The 16150-nt window shown below is 42.1% G+C and overlaps 1 protein-coding gene across 1 annotated transcript in view; it reads left to right on the top strand.

The window, feature by feature from the left end:
* OTUD4 (OTU deubiquitinase 4) overlaps positions 1–16150 on the top strand; it is a 91168-nt gene that overhangs the window by 68782 nt on the left and 6236 nt on the right. Inside the window, exons 15-17 of the mRNA XM_089670493.1 lie at positions 17–125; positions 307–356; positions 7491–7635. Coding sequence (XP_089526619.1) covers positions 17–125; positions 307–356; positions 7491–7635 — 304 coding nt within the window. The remainder of the gene's footprint in view (positions 1–16; positions 126–306; positions 357–7490; positions 7636–16150) is intronic.

A 16150-nucleotide genomic window follows, 5' to 3' on the forward strand; every position in this document is an offset into this window, starting at 1 on the left:
TTGGATCTGTTTTCAGGCTTCCTTAGTTGATGCCACTGGTACAAGTTCTGATGTGAAAAAGAACATGACGGTAAATCGAGAGAAGAGTGCCAGGAGAAAGTCAGAAGATGACCAGAAGACAAAAGGTGAACCTAATACTGTGACGGATTTCTTCTGTTTTGTACTGATAGGGTCTAATATTGCTTTTTTTATTGAAGGTAATTATTGAATAACTACAATTTTTTTTTTGTTTGTTTAGTCTTGTTGACTTATCTATATTTTTGTAGCTGCTTGTTAGTAATTTGTGTTTTTTACTTTTTAATTAAGCTTCCAAACTGGCTCAACCTGCAAGAGTGGATGATCAGAAAACAAGTGAGGTAGGCTATGAATTAATGATGACAATGTGTTAAAACTGCAGACCAAGATTATCGATTTGTCATAAGTGTATTCAAGCTCAGAAATATTTAAAAGAAAAAGTAAAATTTAAAAACAACCCTGTCATTAAGATATCCAACCTTGTTGTTAGGATCTCCTTGCACAGTGGTCCTCTTACGGGCTCATACATCACTGCCTGGATGTACACCCAAAAAGTGTCAGATACCTTTAGCAACCAGAGATCTGCAACACAGGGCTACTGAAAATTGAAGTATAAAGTATGTTTAACAGGCTGGCTTTAGTTTAGTTTATCTTGGGAATCTTATTAACAGGATTGTGGAGGAGCGGACGCTGCTCAAAGCCAATCCCCGGAGTCAGATAATGGTAGCGTATTGTAGATGGCCTCAGGCGCCACACCAAGCCCCGATGGGCGGGGTGAAACACATCAGAGGGCGTGACTGGAGTGGTGCTCAAGGCCATCTACAACACGCTACCATTATCTGACTCTGGGGATCAGTTTTGAGAGACGTCTGCTCCTCTACATACTGCATCAGTTTCTGGAATAATCTGGGATGCTGCTCTCCTTTCTCTGCCAACGGGGTGACTTTCACCTGTATTCAGCCTTGGGCAGCACCATAAGTCTCCCATATGGCTTACTAACAGGGTTGTTTTAAAGTAACTTAAAGCTTTTGTTAGACTTTGACGTGAGCAATAAATATTTATTTCTGCTGATGCTCAAGGACTCAAGGTGATAAGCTATTTTGCAAAACCACCCACAGAAGCCTTTCACATCCAGCTGCGTTTTATGTAATGTATAGGAGAAATTGAAGAGTAATATTTATTACTGAGTTTAACTTATTTACAGTACTGTGAGTTCAAAAATGTAAAAGTGTACTGGTATGTCAGTTGTCTTTTATGTTTCATATGGAAAAGGTTGCAGACCCCTGGGGTTAGATCCTTCTGGTAGCTTTTGTCATCTGGCTCCCTATTTGTGGTATCTCTTCAAGGATGGAGACACTAACTTTTAACACCTTTTTTAAAAGATGGCGAAGGGCTAGAACTTCTGACATTTTCTTATTGCTGTCCTGATATGGTGACAGATTTCAACTCCATCTCTTGTGTAGGCATTACTGGGTCAAGAAGTGAGTGTAGATTTCCTCTACGGGGTCACAAGCAGAAATGAAAACCTCAATAAAATCTTAACTCTCCCCCCCCCATATCCAAAACAAAAAAAGTCTTGGAGTTAATCTTTAAAGTGGTTGTACAGGCTCAAGGTTTTTTTTACATAAACCTAGTCGCTACTGGTGCTAATTAACTTTGAACAGGTATAACTCACTGGTTTAAAGTTGTTGCTTTTAAATTCTGGGCAAATTTAACTATGGAAATGATACCAAATTTTGAGGGGTTTTATAAATTAGAACATTTGTATACTGCACCCTACAGATGCAGGTAGTGATAACAATATCCTGCTCGCATGGTATGTTAGGTGAGGCTTGGACAAAGATTTCAATCTCGTAGCCAGTAGCAGTTATGATATATGGAACACATATAGGAAATTCTACATTAAAATGTCCTTATTTCTATAATCCGTGTAATTTCTTCTGATCCCAAGGGATCAATCATCCGATTTAGGCCAGTGATGTCCAGCCCAAGATGAGCGATCCCTGTCCTGTGTTGACACTTACACAGGTACAGGAAGTGATGACACCTTCTCTCTCTGGGCACATTCCGTCCCAGAGAGAGAAGAATCAACAGAACTGTGAGCAAAAGCACTACACAAATTCAGTTAGGATACTCTAGAACACATTTTAAGCCCCCCATTAACCCCTTCACTGCCCTGTCACCAGTGTCATTAGTACAGTGTATAGATTTTTTTGCCGGTCACTGTATTAGTGTCACTGGCGACTTCAGATAGCGCCCCTCCCAGATACCGTCAGATTGATCGTCAGTACACCAGTAATCACATTTAACCCCTTGATTGCCTGGAACACACATACACAATAAACCTACATTGCTAGTATAGTGTCTGAACGGATCAATATCTTTTGATCAGATCAGCACGATACCAGTGTTCTCATTAGTATAGTGTTCCCAAAAAGGCAGCGTTAGCGGGATCAGCCCCGGAACCTGCCAGCATTTGCGTTTAGCTCCTACGCTTACCCCCCTTCTCCCCCGGCAAGTGCCGTGTCAGGTCACTGTCATTTGATACATTGCACACAAAATGGCAGTGTTCGCAGAATCAGGCCTGATCTCTGCTAGCACTTGCCGGTAAATTTTTTTTTTGTAGCGGTTCAAGCAGTCCCTGACAGTCAGGTGCTCTTTTTCCCTCGAGTCGCTCTAGGTACCTATAAAATTAGTGGCCAAAATGTCCAACGAAAAGGTACTCTAGTGAAGAGGCCTACAGGATTCTGAGCATGTGCGATGAGAGCGAAGGGAAAGACTCACTGGCAGAATCAGGCTCAGAATACGAACCTGTAGACCACAGCAGCACACTGATAGATAGCTCAGACGATAGAGAAGAGGTCCCTGTTAAGTCAGGTGTACCCAACCCCGTTCCCAGGTTGCTGAGATTTTACAAACGCATGATGACTCTCATATGCAGCAGAGTGCCAGTACTAGTGCCTTTCTATCTTTTGGTGAGCTGGAGAGAACCAGCGGTCTAATACATCCTGGTCTTTCACATACCAGCACTGCAGTATCACTTGGTGATGTGGCGAGTCTCATAAGTGCAGTACAAGCTGGTGCGATGGCGAGCACAAGTAGTGTTCCACAGCCACCAAGAATTTGCACACAGGCTCGTAGAGCCCCTAGTGTCTTTCCAGACGTGCTTGCAAATCCTGATTGGCAGCCCACGAATTCTGCAGCACCCACACTTCACCCATTCACTGCCCAACCCGGAATTCAGGTGGAAACCGCAAATTTAAATACTCCCCTTCATTTTTTTGGAGCTGTTTTTCACAGATCTGTATGCATTAATTGTGGATCAAAGCAATTTATGTGCACAACAGTTTATCACCGCCAACCCAAATTCAAACCTTGCCAGATCATTCGCATGGAAACCCATTACGGTTTCCAAATTTAAAATTTTCTTTGGGTCTAACCCTCAAAATGGGCAATACTAAAAAAAAGTCAATTGCGGTTGTATTGGTTCACAGACCAATTCATCATATGTCCGTGTTCTCTGTTGCCATGGCCAGGCATAGATATGAGAGTATAATGTGTTTTATGCATTTCAACGACAACACACTCTGTCGTCCTCGGGGGGACCCTGAATTTGACCGACTCCACAAACTTCGGCCCCTCGTAAATCACCTTAACCAAAAATTTGCAGATATCTATACTCTCCATCAAAACATCTGTGTTGACGAGTCCCTCATTAATTTTTCTGCCCTCCTTGCATTCAATTTCTCCCCAGCAAGTGTGCCAGATATGGGGTCAAGATATATGTATAGCCTGTTGCCCTCTCACAGGTCTTATACAAGTTTCGGATTTACATGGGAAAAGATTAGTCACGTGGAGTTCCCCGGATGCCCAGACTACATGGGCAGCAGTGGCAAGATAGTTTGGGACTTGGTGTCATCCTTTTTCCATATGGGGTACCACTTATACGTGGACAATTTTTATTCAAGTGTGCTGCTATTTAGACATTTGTACAATCTTGGAATTGGCGCATGTGGCACCGTGCGACCTAATCGCCTGGGGTTTCCCCCAACGGTTTGTAAAAACCCGTCTTAGAAAGGGGGAGAAAGCCTGCTTGAGAAATGAGGAATTGCACGCAGTAAAATGGAAGGACAAACGGGATGTTTTTGTCTTGTCTTCCATACGACCATCCAAATTACCACGGCAGCTGGTGGTGTTGAGAAGCCCCTCCGTGTCCACAACTATAACCTTAACATGGGAGGGGTGGACTTCAACGACCAGATGATGAAGCCTTACTTAGTTTCCCAAAAAACCAAACGCTGGTACAAAAAAGTGTCTTTATTTCAATTGGCTCTATATAACGCTTTTGTGCTTTACAAAGCAACTGGATGAAGTGGATCCTACCTAAAATTCCAGGAAGAGATCATCACAGCCCTTTTGTATCCAGAAGGTGCTATGTCCCAAACCCCCAACCCAGATGCAGTTAGCCAGCTGCATGAGAGGCATTTTCCCGATGCCAGTCCTGGCAACCTGGTCTCTGCCTCAAGGACTGCTTCCGTCACTACGACACACTAGTAAAGTATTAGCATAGGGTACAGCTAGGCACAGTTCAGTGTACATAATTACACACGGTCTCGAAAGATGTTAGGTAGTCAGGAAACTGGTTATCGCATTTTCAGAGACCCTACAATCTGTTTTAAAAAGTTAAAGTTTAAAAAAACAAAGTACAAATCCCCCAAAAATTCAAAATTTGTAAAACCAAAAATAGTTTTTTTTTGTTGTCGTTGCTCCTGTTCTGCTTTCACTGTTTTATTGTTAACCATTGCTGGTTTCTTTACAGGAATGCTTTCAGCTGCAGCACCGACCTGTTTATTCTGACAGCAACAGGAACTTGCTCTCAGAATATACATAAGTCAGTGTGGGCAGCGTTGTTAGATGAGATTTTTCATCCTTAATAAAAAAAGAGCATATATGCCGAAGCATGGGGGCCTGGGGTGCCCAGTGGATGGATGGCCCCTTTGTTTCGACATATATATTTTATAATATTTGTTGGCACATTTCATGTGTGCCCACCATTAGAAGTGAGTGGATGCAGGGAGGTATGTGTGAGAAAAAATGAGATCTGCCAAATACTCACCATGCCTCTTTTTAAATTCCATGGGGTGTCTACTTTCCAAAATTGGTCCTTTTGGGGGGATTGGTGCTATCCTGGCATTTCAGGACCTTCAAAACTATGATAGGTAGTGAGGAAGTGAAATGAGGAAGTTACGCACCTTCAGGCTTTCAAAGTGATCATTGGATTTCAGGCTCCTGTATGTGACTAGGGTCCCAAAAAGTCTCACATGTGCTATCCCCATACTCAGAAGAAGTAGCAGAATGTATTTTGGGGTGTAATTCCACATATACCCATTGCATGTGTGAGAAATATATAATTTAAATCACAACTTTGTGTAAAAAAAAAAAAAAAAAAAGTTTTTGTCATTTTACAAAAACTTGTGGGAAAAAATAAATCTTCCATGGACTCAATATAATATCTCAACAGATTGCTTAGAGTGTCTACTTTCTGAAAAGGGCACAATTGGTGGTGTTTGTACTGTCCTGGTATTTTAGCACCTCAAAACATGTGATGGGCAGTCAGATTAAAAGCTGTGTAAATTCCATTATCTATACCATAGTTTGTAGATGCTATAACTTTCACACAAAGAAATCAATGTACACTTATTGGGATGTTTTACCAAAAACATGTATCAGAATACATTTTGGCCTAAATTTATGAGGAAATTTAAGTTGTTTGGACATTTTTATGACAGAAATGAGAAAATCCTTTTTTTTTTTTTTTTTTTAATTTTCGGTCTTTTTTTTGTTTATATCGCGAAAAATAAAAGGCGCACAGGTGATCAAATACCACCGAACAAAAGCTAAATTTGTGTGAAAAAAGGACATAAATTTCATTTATATATAGCATTGCATGACCACTCAATTGTCCGTTAAACTAGTGCAGTGCTGTATAGCAAATAATGGCGTAAATTGCAGTATCTATACCATAGTTTGTAGACGCTATAACTTTCACACAAAGTAATCAATATACACTTTTTGGGATTTTTTTTTTACCAAAAACATGTAGCAGAATACATTTTGGCCTAAATGTATGACTAACTTTGAGTTCACTATAGATTTTTTTTTTTATAGCCGAAAGTAAAAAATGTTGTTTTTTTCAAAATTTTCAGTTTTTTTTTTTTATAGCGCAAAAAAATACAAAGCACACAGGTGATCATATACCACAGAAAAAAAGCTCTATTTGTGTGAAAAAAGGATGTAAATTTAATTTGGGTACAGCATTGCATAACAGCACAATTATCAGTTGAAATAGTGCAGCGTTGAATAGCAAAAAAAGGCCTGGCCATGAAGGGGGGTAAATCTTCAGGATGGCAAGTGGTTAAAAAAAAAAGGGAATCTGCAATTTTTCAACTTTTTTTTTTTTTTTTTTTTTAAGTTATGCTATCTGTGTATGAACATGGAGCAAGTGAAATGGCTGTTCTCCCAATTTGTCTGTAAAAAATGGAAATGCACTGTAAGGTTTTCCACCTCTTCCCATAGGGACAGGAGGTCATGGTTCCCTAGGGACCTTTTTTTCAATCTCCCTTGCAAACAAGTCTATCTCCACATGCAGTAAAACTACAAAAATTGACTATACTACTTAGTTCCACAATTAGCGCAAAGACCCAAAGACAAATTTTCTTGGCCTTGTAGTGCAGTTAAAGCTCACCTTTTGCTGACTGTTTCATCAGTCTTTGATGGCTCAGTACTGCTCTCTCAACAACATTACATTGGAGATTTCACATAACGGTATCTTTTGTTTACCAACTTTGTCTCCAAATATCACCCAAACTGTCCTCTGCACTGCACCCAGGACAACCTGCTCTCTTGTCTCCTCCTCCCATGCTCGTCTTCAGGACTTCTCCAGAGCCTCCCCATCCTCTTGAACTCCCTTCCCCAATCTGACCCGCTTTTTCTTATTTTGTCCGCTAACAACTGCATCTTGTTTCTCCCATCAGTTCATCCCTCACAGTTATTACCTGTTGTTCCACATGCCCCTCCCTATTAGATTGTTAGCTTCCTGGAGCAGGGCTCTCCTAACACTCGTGTATTGATTTGTATTGTTGCTGTATTGTCTCCCTTTATATTGTTAAGCGCTGAGCAAACTGTTGGCACTATATAAATCTTATATAATAATACTTATTTTTGACTAAAAAAAGAAAAAAAAAGTTGAAAAAAAATGTGGTGAGATGTGTGAAAAAAGTAGTTCATATCCATTTTATATGTGTATACCCAATCATCAGGTGGAATCTCCTGGCTTCTCATGCATGTTTTAATGGGGCTTGCTTTTACAGAGAAAAGACGATGTGGCACTTCTAAAAATGTTAGTATGGTTTAGTTGTATAACATAATGGTAATTAATCCATTATTTGTTGTTTAACAGTTACTGTCATTTACAGGAAACAAAAAAGCCACCTGCTACCTCTGATGAAGCTGTCGTCATACCTGATGTCATACCTGATGTCACTGTTCTTCCTACCCCTGCTGAACAGCAGACACCCACCACAGTGCCTTCTCAACCCCAAGTAGTGACACCTTGGTCAGGTCAGTTGGCCTCTTGAATTGCCTGCTAGCCTTTTTTATATTTCAGAGATACCTCTTGCAAGATTTTCCTATAGTAGTTGTATGTCTCTGCCCACTTTCACAACGGTGATGTCTTTTTTACTTGACACAATCATTTGGCAAAAGTGGCCGAATGCCACTTTTGCACCCACTTTTCTAGCTATTTCTCTATAGAGATTGGAAGCATACTGATAGACTGCTTGGCTCCCCCTTAGTTCTTCTTAGTCTGCTAATTGTTAAGCGAGGATTTTTTTCAGCGGTGGCTTGTTTCTACTGGTAAAGAAAGCACCTGTCTTTTAGGACACAAGTGGTAAAAGATTGGAGACCCTTTTCTAGCACTCTGTTCTATCTGGGGGGGTTCTGCTCTTCATGCGATTTCTGCTGTGTTTTGATTCTTTTCTTATAGAATGTGTAGAGCAGATGGCCGTAGAGTTATTTTCAGCTGTGACAGGTACTGGAAGCCTCCTATCTCATTTCCTACATGTGTCTTATGTTCGTGCATATGCTTAGGGCACTTTGGCTAAAGTGCTGGACTGCAGAATTCTTATGAAAAAAGCTTTTGGATCCACATGATTTTTGAGGGGACAGCATCCTTTCAAGTCCAGATGCACTGCAAGTGTATGTTAAGATTTTCTGCATAAAGCAACGGTTTCTCAGACTTGTAAACTACAGAGTTCTACCAGATGTTTCAACCTCATCTGATGCCAGCTTTGGACATAAGATCCTTCAAGCAGGTCTTTGAGCTGTAGGTTTTTCCTGGCTCTGTTAGCATTTGTTTGCTATGTTACTCACGCCTCAGGCTACTTTTGGACATCCTGAAGGTCATACAATAGGCCAGAAAGAAAATGGGATTTTTTAATTGGCATAAAGTCCTTATTTTGGAGTTCATTAATGCTTTCACTGCCAGGTCCGTAGGGCGTATGGACCTACAGCACCACTTCTAGCTGGCCAGGTCCGTACGCCGTACAGACTTGCATTCCTCCTCTGCTATAAGTTCATGGTCACTTCAGTGACCATGAACTTGTAGCAGAAATGTTCAGCAGACTCTGCTAAATAAAAGGGTAGCACTGATCAGATCCTCCCCCAGCCCTGCCACCGCATCTCTGCCTTGCCTCCAGTCCCCCCACTCGCCTATTCTAACCCCCCTCCAACTGTTCCTAACACTGCCTTACCCTGTCGGCACTAACTGCAACCCCGCCCCCCTTCCCCCTCGCAAAACCCGATCACAGAGTGATCCGTGTCCCAAATGCCCCCCCCCCCCCCTTTTAGTGCTCCCCCACCTTTCCTGTGTCCGGGCTCCCCTCCCTGCAGCTGCTAGCTGGCTCTCCCTCCTTTCCCTCCCGCCAGCTGCAGCCACTGACAGATCACTGTCAGCTTGGACAGGGGGCCCCCCTTCCTTCCTGAGAGCAGGGGGGCTGGTAAACGTGTTTACCAGCTTCCTACCTTTCCTCAAACAATACAGACCGTGATCAGTACAGATCGCTCCTGTAATTATCCATCACTGACAGATAGGAAATTGTGTTTACTGTCAGCTTGTGAATAAAACATAGTAAAGACTGTTTCATTTTATGAATGAAAGAATTCTATACAGACTCCAATCTCCGTTATCTTCAGTGCAGCTCATGCTGCAGAGAAAGGGACTGTCTTCAGTCTCAAAAAAGAGACATTAGTGGTCTGTTTAGACTGCTGATGTCAGCAGCTCTTTCATTTGAATGGGCTACCGTGCTGGTTTTTCACGCAAAAAAAGTTGTATGCACATTTTCCAAAATGCATCCACAGGGAAACGACATGGTGTTTTTCGATCATGTGGTTTCCCTGCGGTTCCAACACCCGTGATTGCGCTGTGGGGTGAGATGTCTTCAGTCCCTTTCTCTGTTTCAAAAAAGAGACTGTCTGTTTAGTCCCCTAAAAAATAAAAAGGTACCTCTACAAAAAAAAAAAAAAAAAAAAAAAATGAGGTTGTACAAAAAAATAAAAATATACAGGGTAAATTTACACATGCGTCTAAATCTCCCTTGCTTCTGAAGCATGACGGCATCATCACCCTGTCCAATGCCTATTGCAACTTAAGGTGGGGCGTTTTGCAGGCAGCAAAATGCAGCTCTATCATGCATTTTTGCCGCTCCCAACTGCAAGTCTAAACAAGGCCAAAGGCCTTGTTGACGTGGGGCATACTACAGCGAGGCCATGTTTAGCTGCACAGGGATGCACAGTTGTTTGTGCATCCCCATGCAGGAAGTCCCATTTATGTCAATTGGGACACAGTGGCTGCATCAAGACAGCCACAGCTTCCAAGTTGACATCTATGTTAGTGTATGTCCCTGAACTCCCACTGTCTGCATTTGGGGCCTTGAACTTACATCCGCATAGATGTCAAATCTGTCCTTGCAGCTGCTGCATCCCTGTTGACGTGAATTGGATTGCCTGCATAGGGATGCAAAGAACACCTGTGCATACCCGTGCGGGTAAACGTGGCCATAGACATACGCTTTAGCACACCCCAATGAACGAGACCTTATTAGGAATTTAGCCGGAAGTTATGTTGTGGTTTCATGTGCAAATAAGGATTTTAGGGGTTTTTTTTGTGTGAAAATAGCGATTTGATAGATATTTACGCAACTATTGTGGTGCCTAAAAAAAAAAAAAAATCAGCACCATCTTTTTATTCTACCGGTCCTGTGCTTTCAGAAAGTATGTGGGTTTTTTTTGTGTGTGGGGGGGGGGGGGGTCTTTTACAAACTCTGAAAGCTGTAAGTGAAAAAATGAAAATCTCCAGATTTTTAGAGAAATCTTTGCATAATTTCGATTTGCATAATTTCACAAAAAAGCACTACCGTATTTTCCGGCGTATAAGACGACCCCCTACTTTTCCTGTTAAAATATAGGGTTTGGGCTATACTCGCCGTATAAGACTCCCCCTCTTCCAATGCACACCAAATAAAAATTATAAAACATCAGATTTGATTTCAATATGGTATGGTATTTCAGTATGGTATTCCAATGAGCTATTCCTCCCACTGACACCAATGATGGGGCACGATTCCTCCCACTGACACCAATGATGGGGCACGATTCCTCCCACTGACACCAATGATGGGGCACGATTCCTCCCACTGACACCAATGATGGGGCACGATTCTTCCCACTGACACCAATGATGGGGCACTATTCCTCCCACTGACACCAATGATGGGGCACTATTCCTCCCACTGACACCAATGATGGGGCACTATTCCTCCCACTGACACCAATGATGGGACACTATTCCTCCCACTGACACCAATGAATAGTGGCCCATCATTGGTGTCAGTGGGAGGAATAGTGCCTCATCATTGGTATCAGTGGGAGGAATAGTGCCGCGTCTTTGGTGTCAGTGGGGGGAATAGTGCCCCATCATTGGTATCAGTCGCAGGAATAGTGCCCCATCAGTGTCGGTGGGGGGAATAGTGCCCCGTCTTTGGTGTCAGTGGGAGGAATCGTGCCCCGTCATTGGTGTCAGTGGGAGGGATAGTGTCCCAACATTGGTGTCAGTGGGAGGAATAGTACCCCATCATTGGTGTCAGTGGGGGAAGGAATAGTGTTCCATCATTGGTGTCAGTGGGGGGGAGGAATAGTGCCCCATCGGTGGTGTCAGTGGGAGGAAAAATGCCCCATCATTAGTATCAGTGACACCAATGTTGGGGCACTATTCCTCCCAATGACACTTGCTGACCCCTGTTCCTGCATGGTGGTGCTGCAGCCAGCATACGTGGTTGCATCTGCACCTCTGCACGGCACACTTACCGACTGCTCCCTCACTCGATTTTCGCGGGGCCGCTCGGCTCCGCCTCCTCGCCAGTGATTGGCTGCCTGTGTGCCTTTCCTGAGTTACAGTTCTGGCGCCCAATCACTGGTGAGGAGGCGGAGCTGAGCGGCTGAACTGAATGAAAGAGCAGCCGCGCTTCCTGGACTGGATCGTCGTGGGACTGGGACCGGAGCCAGGTAAGAAACAGCAGCCCCCTGCCCGCCCCTGTACTTAGTGTCCCTTCCGTTGGAAGGGGGGGGGGGCTGCGGCGGCACCACCGCGCCGGCCCCTAAAAAGTGCCGCCCTGACAGCAAGTGTCAGCATGCCGTATACCGGCGTATAAGACGACCCCCGACTTTTGAGAAGATTTTCATGGGGAAAAAAGTCGTCTTATATGCCGGAAAATACGATATTTATAAGTTAAGCTTTTATATTTAGTAAGAATTTCGCAAGAATTTTGTAAAATTTGCTGTTTGTATCTGCTAATAATTAAGCAGATAAACATTTGCGCAAATATTACGGGGCCTTAAAAATCAGTAGCACCTTCTTTTTATTCTATTGCTTATGTGCATTAAGAAAAAAAATATGGTTTAGGGGATCTTTTGCAAACTCTGAGAGCTGTAAGTGAAAAATTAAAACTTCCAGATTTTGAGAGATTCGATTATTTACAATTTTGCATACGTTCAATTTTTCACCAGTTTGCAAAATGGCGCAGTTTAAAATTGACAAATATTTAATTAACGCAATACAAGGTTAAGTTTTTATATTTAGTAGGAACTTAGCAGGAATTCTGTAAAATGTGCTGTGTTTCTATCTGCTAATAATGATTTTAGTGTATTTTTAGTAAAAATATATATTTTTTAAATTTTTTATTTTAGGTACTTGTATAGAGCCGTCAATTTATACAGCGCTTGTACATATGTATTGTAAACGCACATCAGTCCCTAACCCTCAAGGGGTGTACAATCTAAGGTCCCTAACTTTCATACTTGCACATACTAGGGCCAATTTAGACAGGATCCAATAATCTATCAGCATGTCTTTGGAGTGTGGGCAGAAACCGGAGTACCTGGAGGAAACCCACGCAGGCACAGGGAGAATAAGCATGACAACTCCAGGCAGGTGGTGCTATGGCTGGGATTCGAGCCAACGGCCCTAGGACGGCCAGGCGGAAGTGTTAACCATTTAGCCACTGTGCTGCCCTCATTTTGATAAACATTTGCGCAAATACTTCAGGGCCTTTAAAATCCGTAGCAATTTTTTATTTTTTTTTTCAATTCTACTGGTCATGTGCTTTCAAAAAATATATGCTTTGAGGGGTCTTTTACAAATTCTGAAATCTAAGTGAAAAATGAAAACCTTCAGATTTTTAGAGAGATTTGGTTATTTACATTTGTTCTATATTCATTTTTCAAAATGGGCACAATTTAAAATTGACAAATATTTGTTATTTATTAACTCAATACAGGTTAAGCTTTTATAATCACTAAGAATTTAGCAGGAATTTTGTAAAATTTGCTGTTTGTATCTCCTAATAATAATTTGAGTGTATTTTTAGCGAAAATATCGTTTTGATAAACATTTGCGCAAATATTGTGGGGCCTTAAAAATCAGTAGCACCTTCTTTTTATTCTACTGGTCATGTGCTTTCAGAAAATATATTGGGGGTCTTTTACAAACTCTGAAAACTGTAAGGTAAAAATAAAGCAATGGAAAAATTGTAAAAATGGTCTGGCAAGCTGGTTTTAAAAGTGGAGCACAGGGCCTGGCAGCGAAAGGGTTAAGGGACAAAGGTTCCACCCTTCTGTTTTTTATGATCATGCTCTCAGTACTGATTTGCTACAAAGTTGAGGCATGTTGGTAGCTTTTATTTGTTTGCCAGTGACTAATCCTCCTGAAGGCAGGAGTTTAACTTGAAGGTGTAAGACTTTGTGTTGCTCAATGGAAACGAAGAAAAGGATTTTGTGGTGAGTACAAAAATCATATTTTGCGTTTTAGAGGGTTGAAGTGCAATAAATGAAGTATGTGATATAGCCTGCCATCTACTAAACTAGCAGTACCCAAACTATTTCCTGCTGATTGCCGTAAACTGACCCCCTGCAATGAGAAGGCCCTGCGTACGTTCAGCACCCAGCAGTCTGTTACAGGCACATTAGTCAGAGTTATCTTCTGCCTTATAGTTTTGACAATGATGCCAGAATGAAAAGCAGCCCATTTCTCACTGATGCTGACCGACATAGGGGCATGTACTGAACAAACGGGCATTTTTGTTGTTCCTGATGTGGGCATATTTTTACCCTTGCTGACCTATAATACCAGGGCACTTTTTTGTTCTTAATTGTACATCACAACTCACAGGGTACATCATTTTATTGACTACCACTTTCAGGTAAATGGAAAATGTCCACAAAAGGCAGGAAGACCTCACCCATGCATAAACTATCTCCACTCTCTCGGCTTGCTCACCTAAGCCTCTGTTTTAGTTAGTGTCCTTAGACGATGGATCTGCCTACGGATGTCTCTCAGGATATCTTCTTTTGTGGTCGTAATGTACCTCATTATGGTATACTCTGTACAACCTTGCTATAGAATGGCTTTGTCTTGTTCAAGGAGGCCAAAACAGACTGTGCCTGGAACCCACATGCAAGAGCAAGGATGGGTTATAATGTTGCTGGTTGGCACGGGATTCTGCAGGCAGTGATCTGTAGGGTACTATGTATGCAGTGACCTCACTGGCCCAAGGTGCTTTACAGGTCCAGGACAGTGATCCCCTTTGGGGAAGAAAGGGAGGACTGGGTGGGAGAGTAGAGTACCTAAAGGCCATGGTGGGTGAAGATTGGGCCTTCTGGTCCTGCAGCATGTACTCATGTGTGCCTTTGTGGTGGAACATATGGCAATTTCCCCTGGACATGTTCCCTGTGTATTTGTTGCAGGGTTTGATTTTTCATCCTGCTTTTTGGTTGCCTGCTTTGAGGACATGACTGTTGGAGCTCAAGTCATGAGGGATAGGTGTTTTTCTAACTCTAGAATTCCTAGCCGCCTCAAGGCAAGAAAATCGTGAAGGTGTACCACCGTACACGGAAAGCTTATTTAATCTGTTGTAAGGCTGATGCATTTCATCCCCAACAGTATGTTGTGGAGCACATTTTGGCTTCCCTTTAATCTAGTATGGAGAAGTATGTGGCTTTCAGTAATATCAAAGGGTAGATATCAACCTTGGCTGTTATTTTTCAGAACTTACCTAATTCCTTGGCAAAAACCTTTTTTTAAAGATAGTGATTGCAGTCAATGTGCCCCCCTTTGCCTCTGTGGGTCCTGAGTTTGGTCTTGTCTGTTTTACTGACTTGTGATCCTCTCTGAAAAATTCTCTTGTTCCATATGTAATTTTGTCTCTTTGGTCACCATTACTTTGGCTCACGGGACCTCTGTTGGTTGTGCTGGTTCCTCACTAGGCTAAACAGGTGTTGATAAAAAGCGCCTATTTTTTTCAGTTCTCTTCTTCATGCAAATGATTAACAAGGCAGCAGTGGTGAGCTCATGATTAATTGTTCACGTTTCCACCTGGAGTGGCCTCTCTGCACTCATTTGTATGAGTTTCCGTAAACTGGTGTTGATGCCTTCCTCAAACCCCCCCCCCCCCCCTCTTCTTTTTTTTTTTTTTTTCTATTAACCTAAAGTGGTTTCTTGGTTCCACCTCAATCAGTACATTGAGTTGAAAGTGCAAAAGTGCACCACTCTTTAGATGTTGTTCAAGCATTTTGAATTTATACTGCTATAAAGTCTGTGTGCGTCCTGTGATGTGCAGTTAAGTAGGATTTTTGATTTCTCTGTAAAATAACTTTCTTGGAGTAGATTACTGGATACAGGGATGCATCCCCTTGTGTTCTTCCTTGCGTTCTTCAAAACTAAGGCTTAGTTGCCTGCATTTTTTGGCCAATGTCCATTCAACAGAAGGTGGCTTGTTAAACTCAAGTAGTCTTCCTCCAATACAGGACAGTGAATTAGCCCTGAACAATAGTGCAGGAATAGTTTTGGTGGCGTCGACCTTTACAAGAAGAAAGGCAGCTCTGTTTAGTTATTTGATTAAGAAGAAATTGGCTAAAACTTAGACAAATGAAGGTATACTGAATGATTTCTAACACATGTAAACTGAAAAAATCCTATTTCTAAGCTTTGTGTGTGCAATTTCTGTTTTCCCTTTTTTACAGTGAACTGCTTTCTTACAAGTTACCCTGAAGTTTTAGAACTTATTTGCTTTGTTGACGGAGTGTGAGCTTGTATAGAAAGTAGAGGTTTTGAGACACTATGCTCGATTTTCTAGTCGGGGCTTTTTCCAGGGAAGCCTGATCATTGAAGTACACTGCGAAATGCCAGATATCTATCCACATGTATGATCTTTAAAGTGTTCCTAAACACACAACAGTAAAATCAGTCTGTATATTCAGTAAAACATGCTTGTGATACACACTGTGGAACCTTAGGGATTTATCCTCTGCATTGTGTAAAAAGGCTGTTTGATTCTGTCTTCTCTGATCCTCCCCTTCTTCCAGTGCCCCCCTCTTATCTCCTGATAAGACATTGTGTGGAGTCACTCTGCACATGCTCAGTTTGGTGTGTATTGCTAGAGAGGGTTTTTTTTTTTCTTGGGGGAGTGCATGTAATCAGCACAGGGCAAATCATTACTTTCCAGACAGAGGTCAAGGGTTCTGCATC

This window comes from Staurois parvus, unplaced genomic scaffold (genome assembly GCF_062004578.1).
Source record: "Staurois parvus isolate SC_StPar_1 unplaced genomic scaffold, SC_StPar_1.0 ptg000090l, whole genome shotgun sequence".
Classification (NCBI taxonomy): Eukaryota; Metazoa; Chordata; class Amphibia; order Anura; family Ranidae; genus Staurois; species Staurois parvus.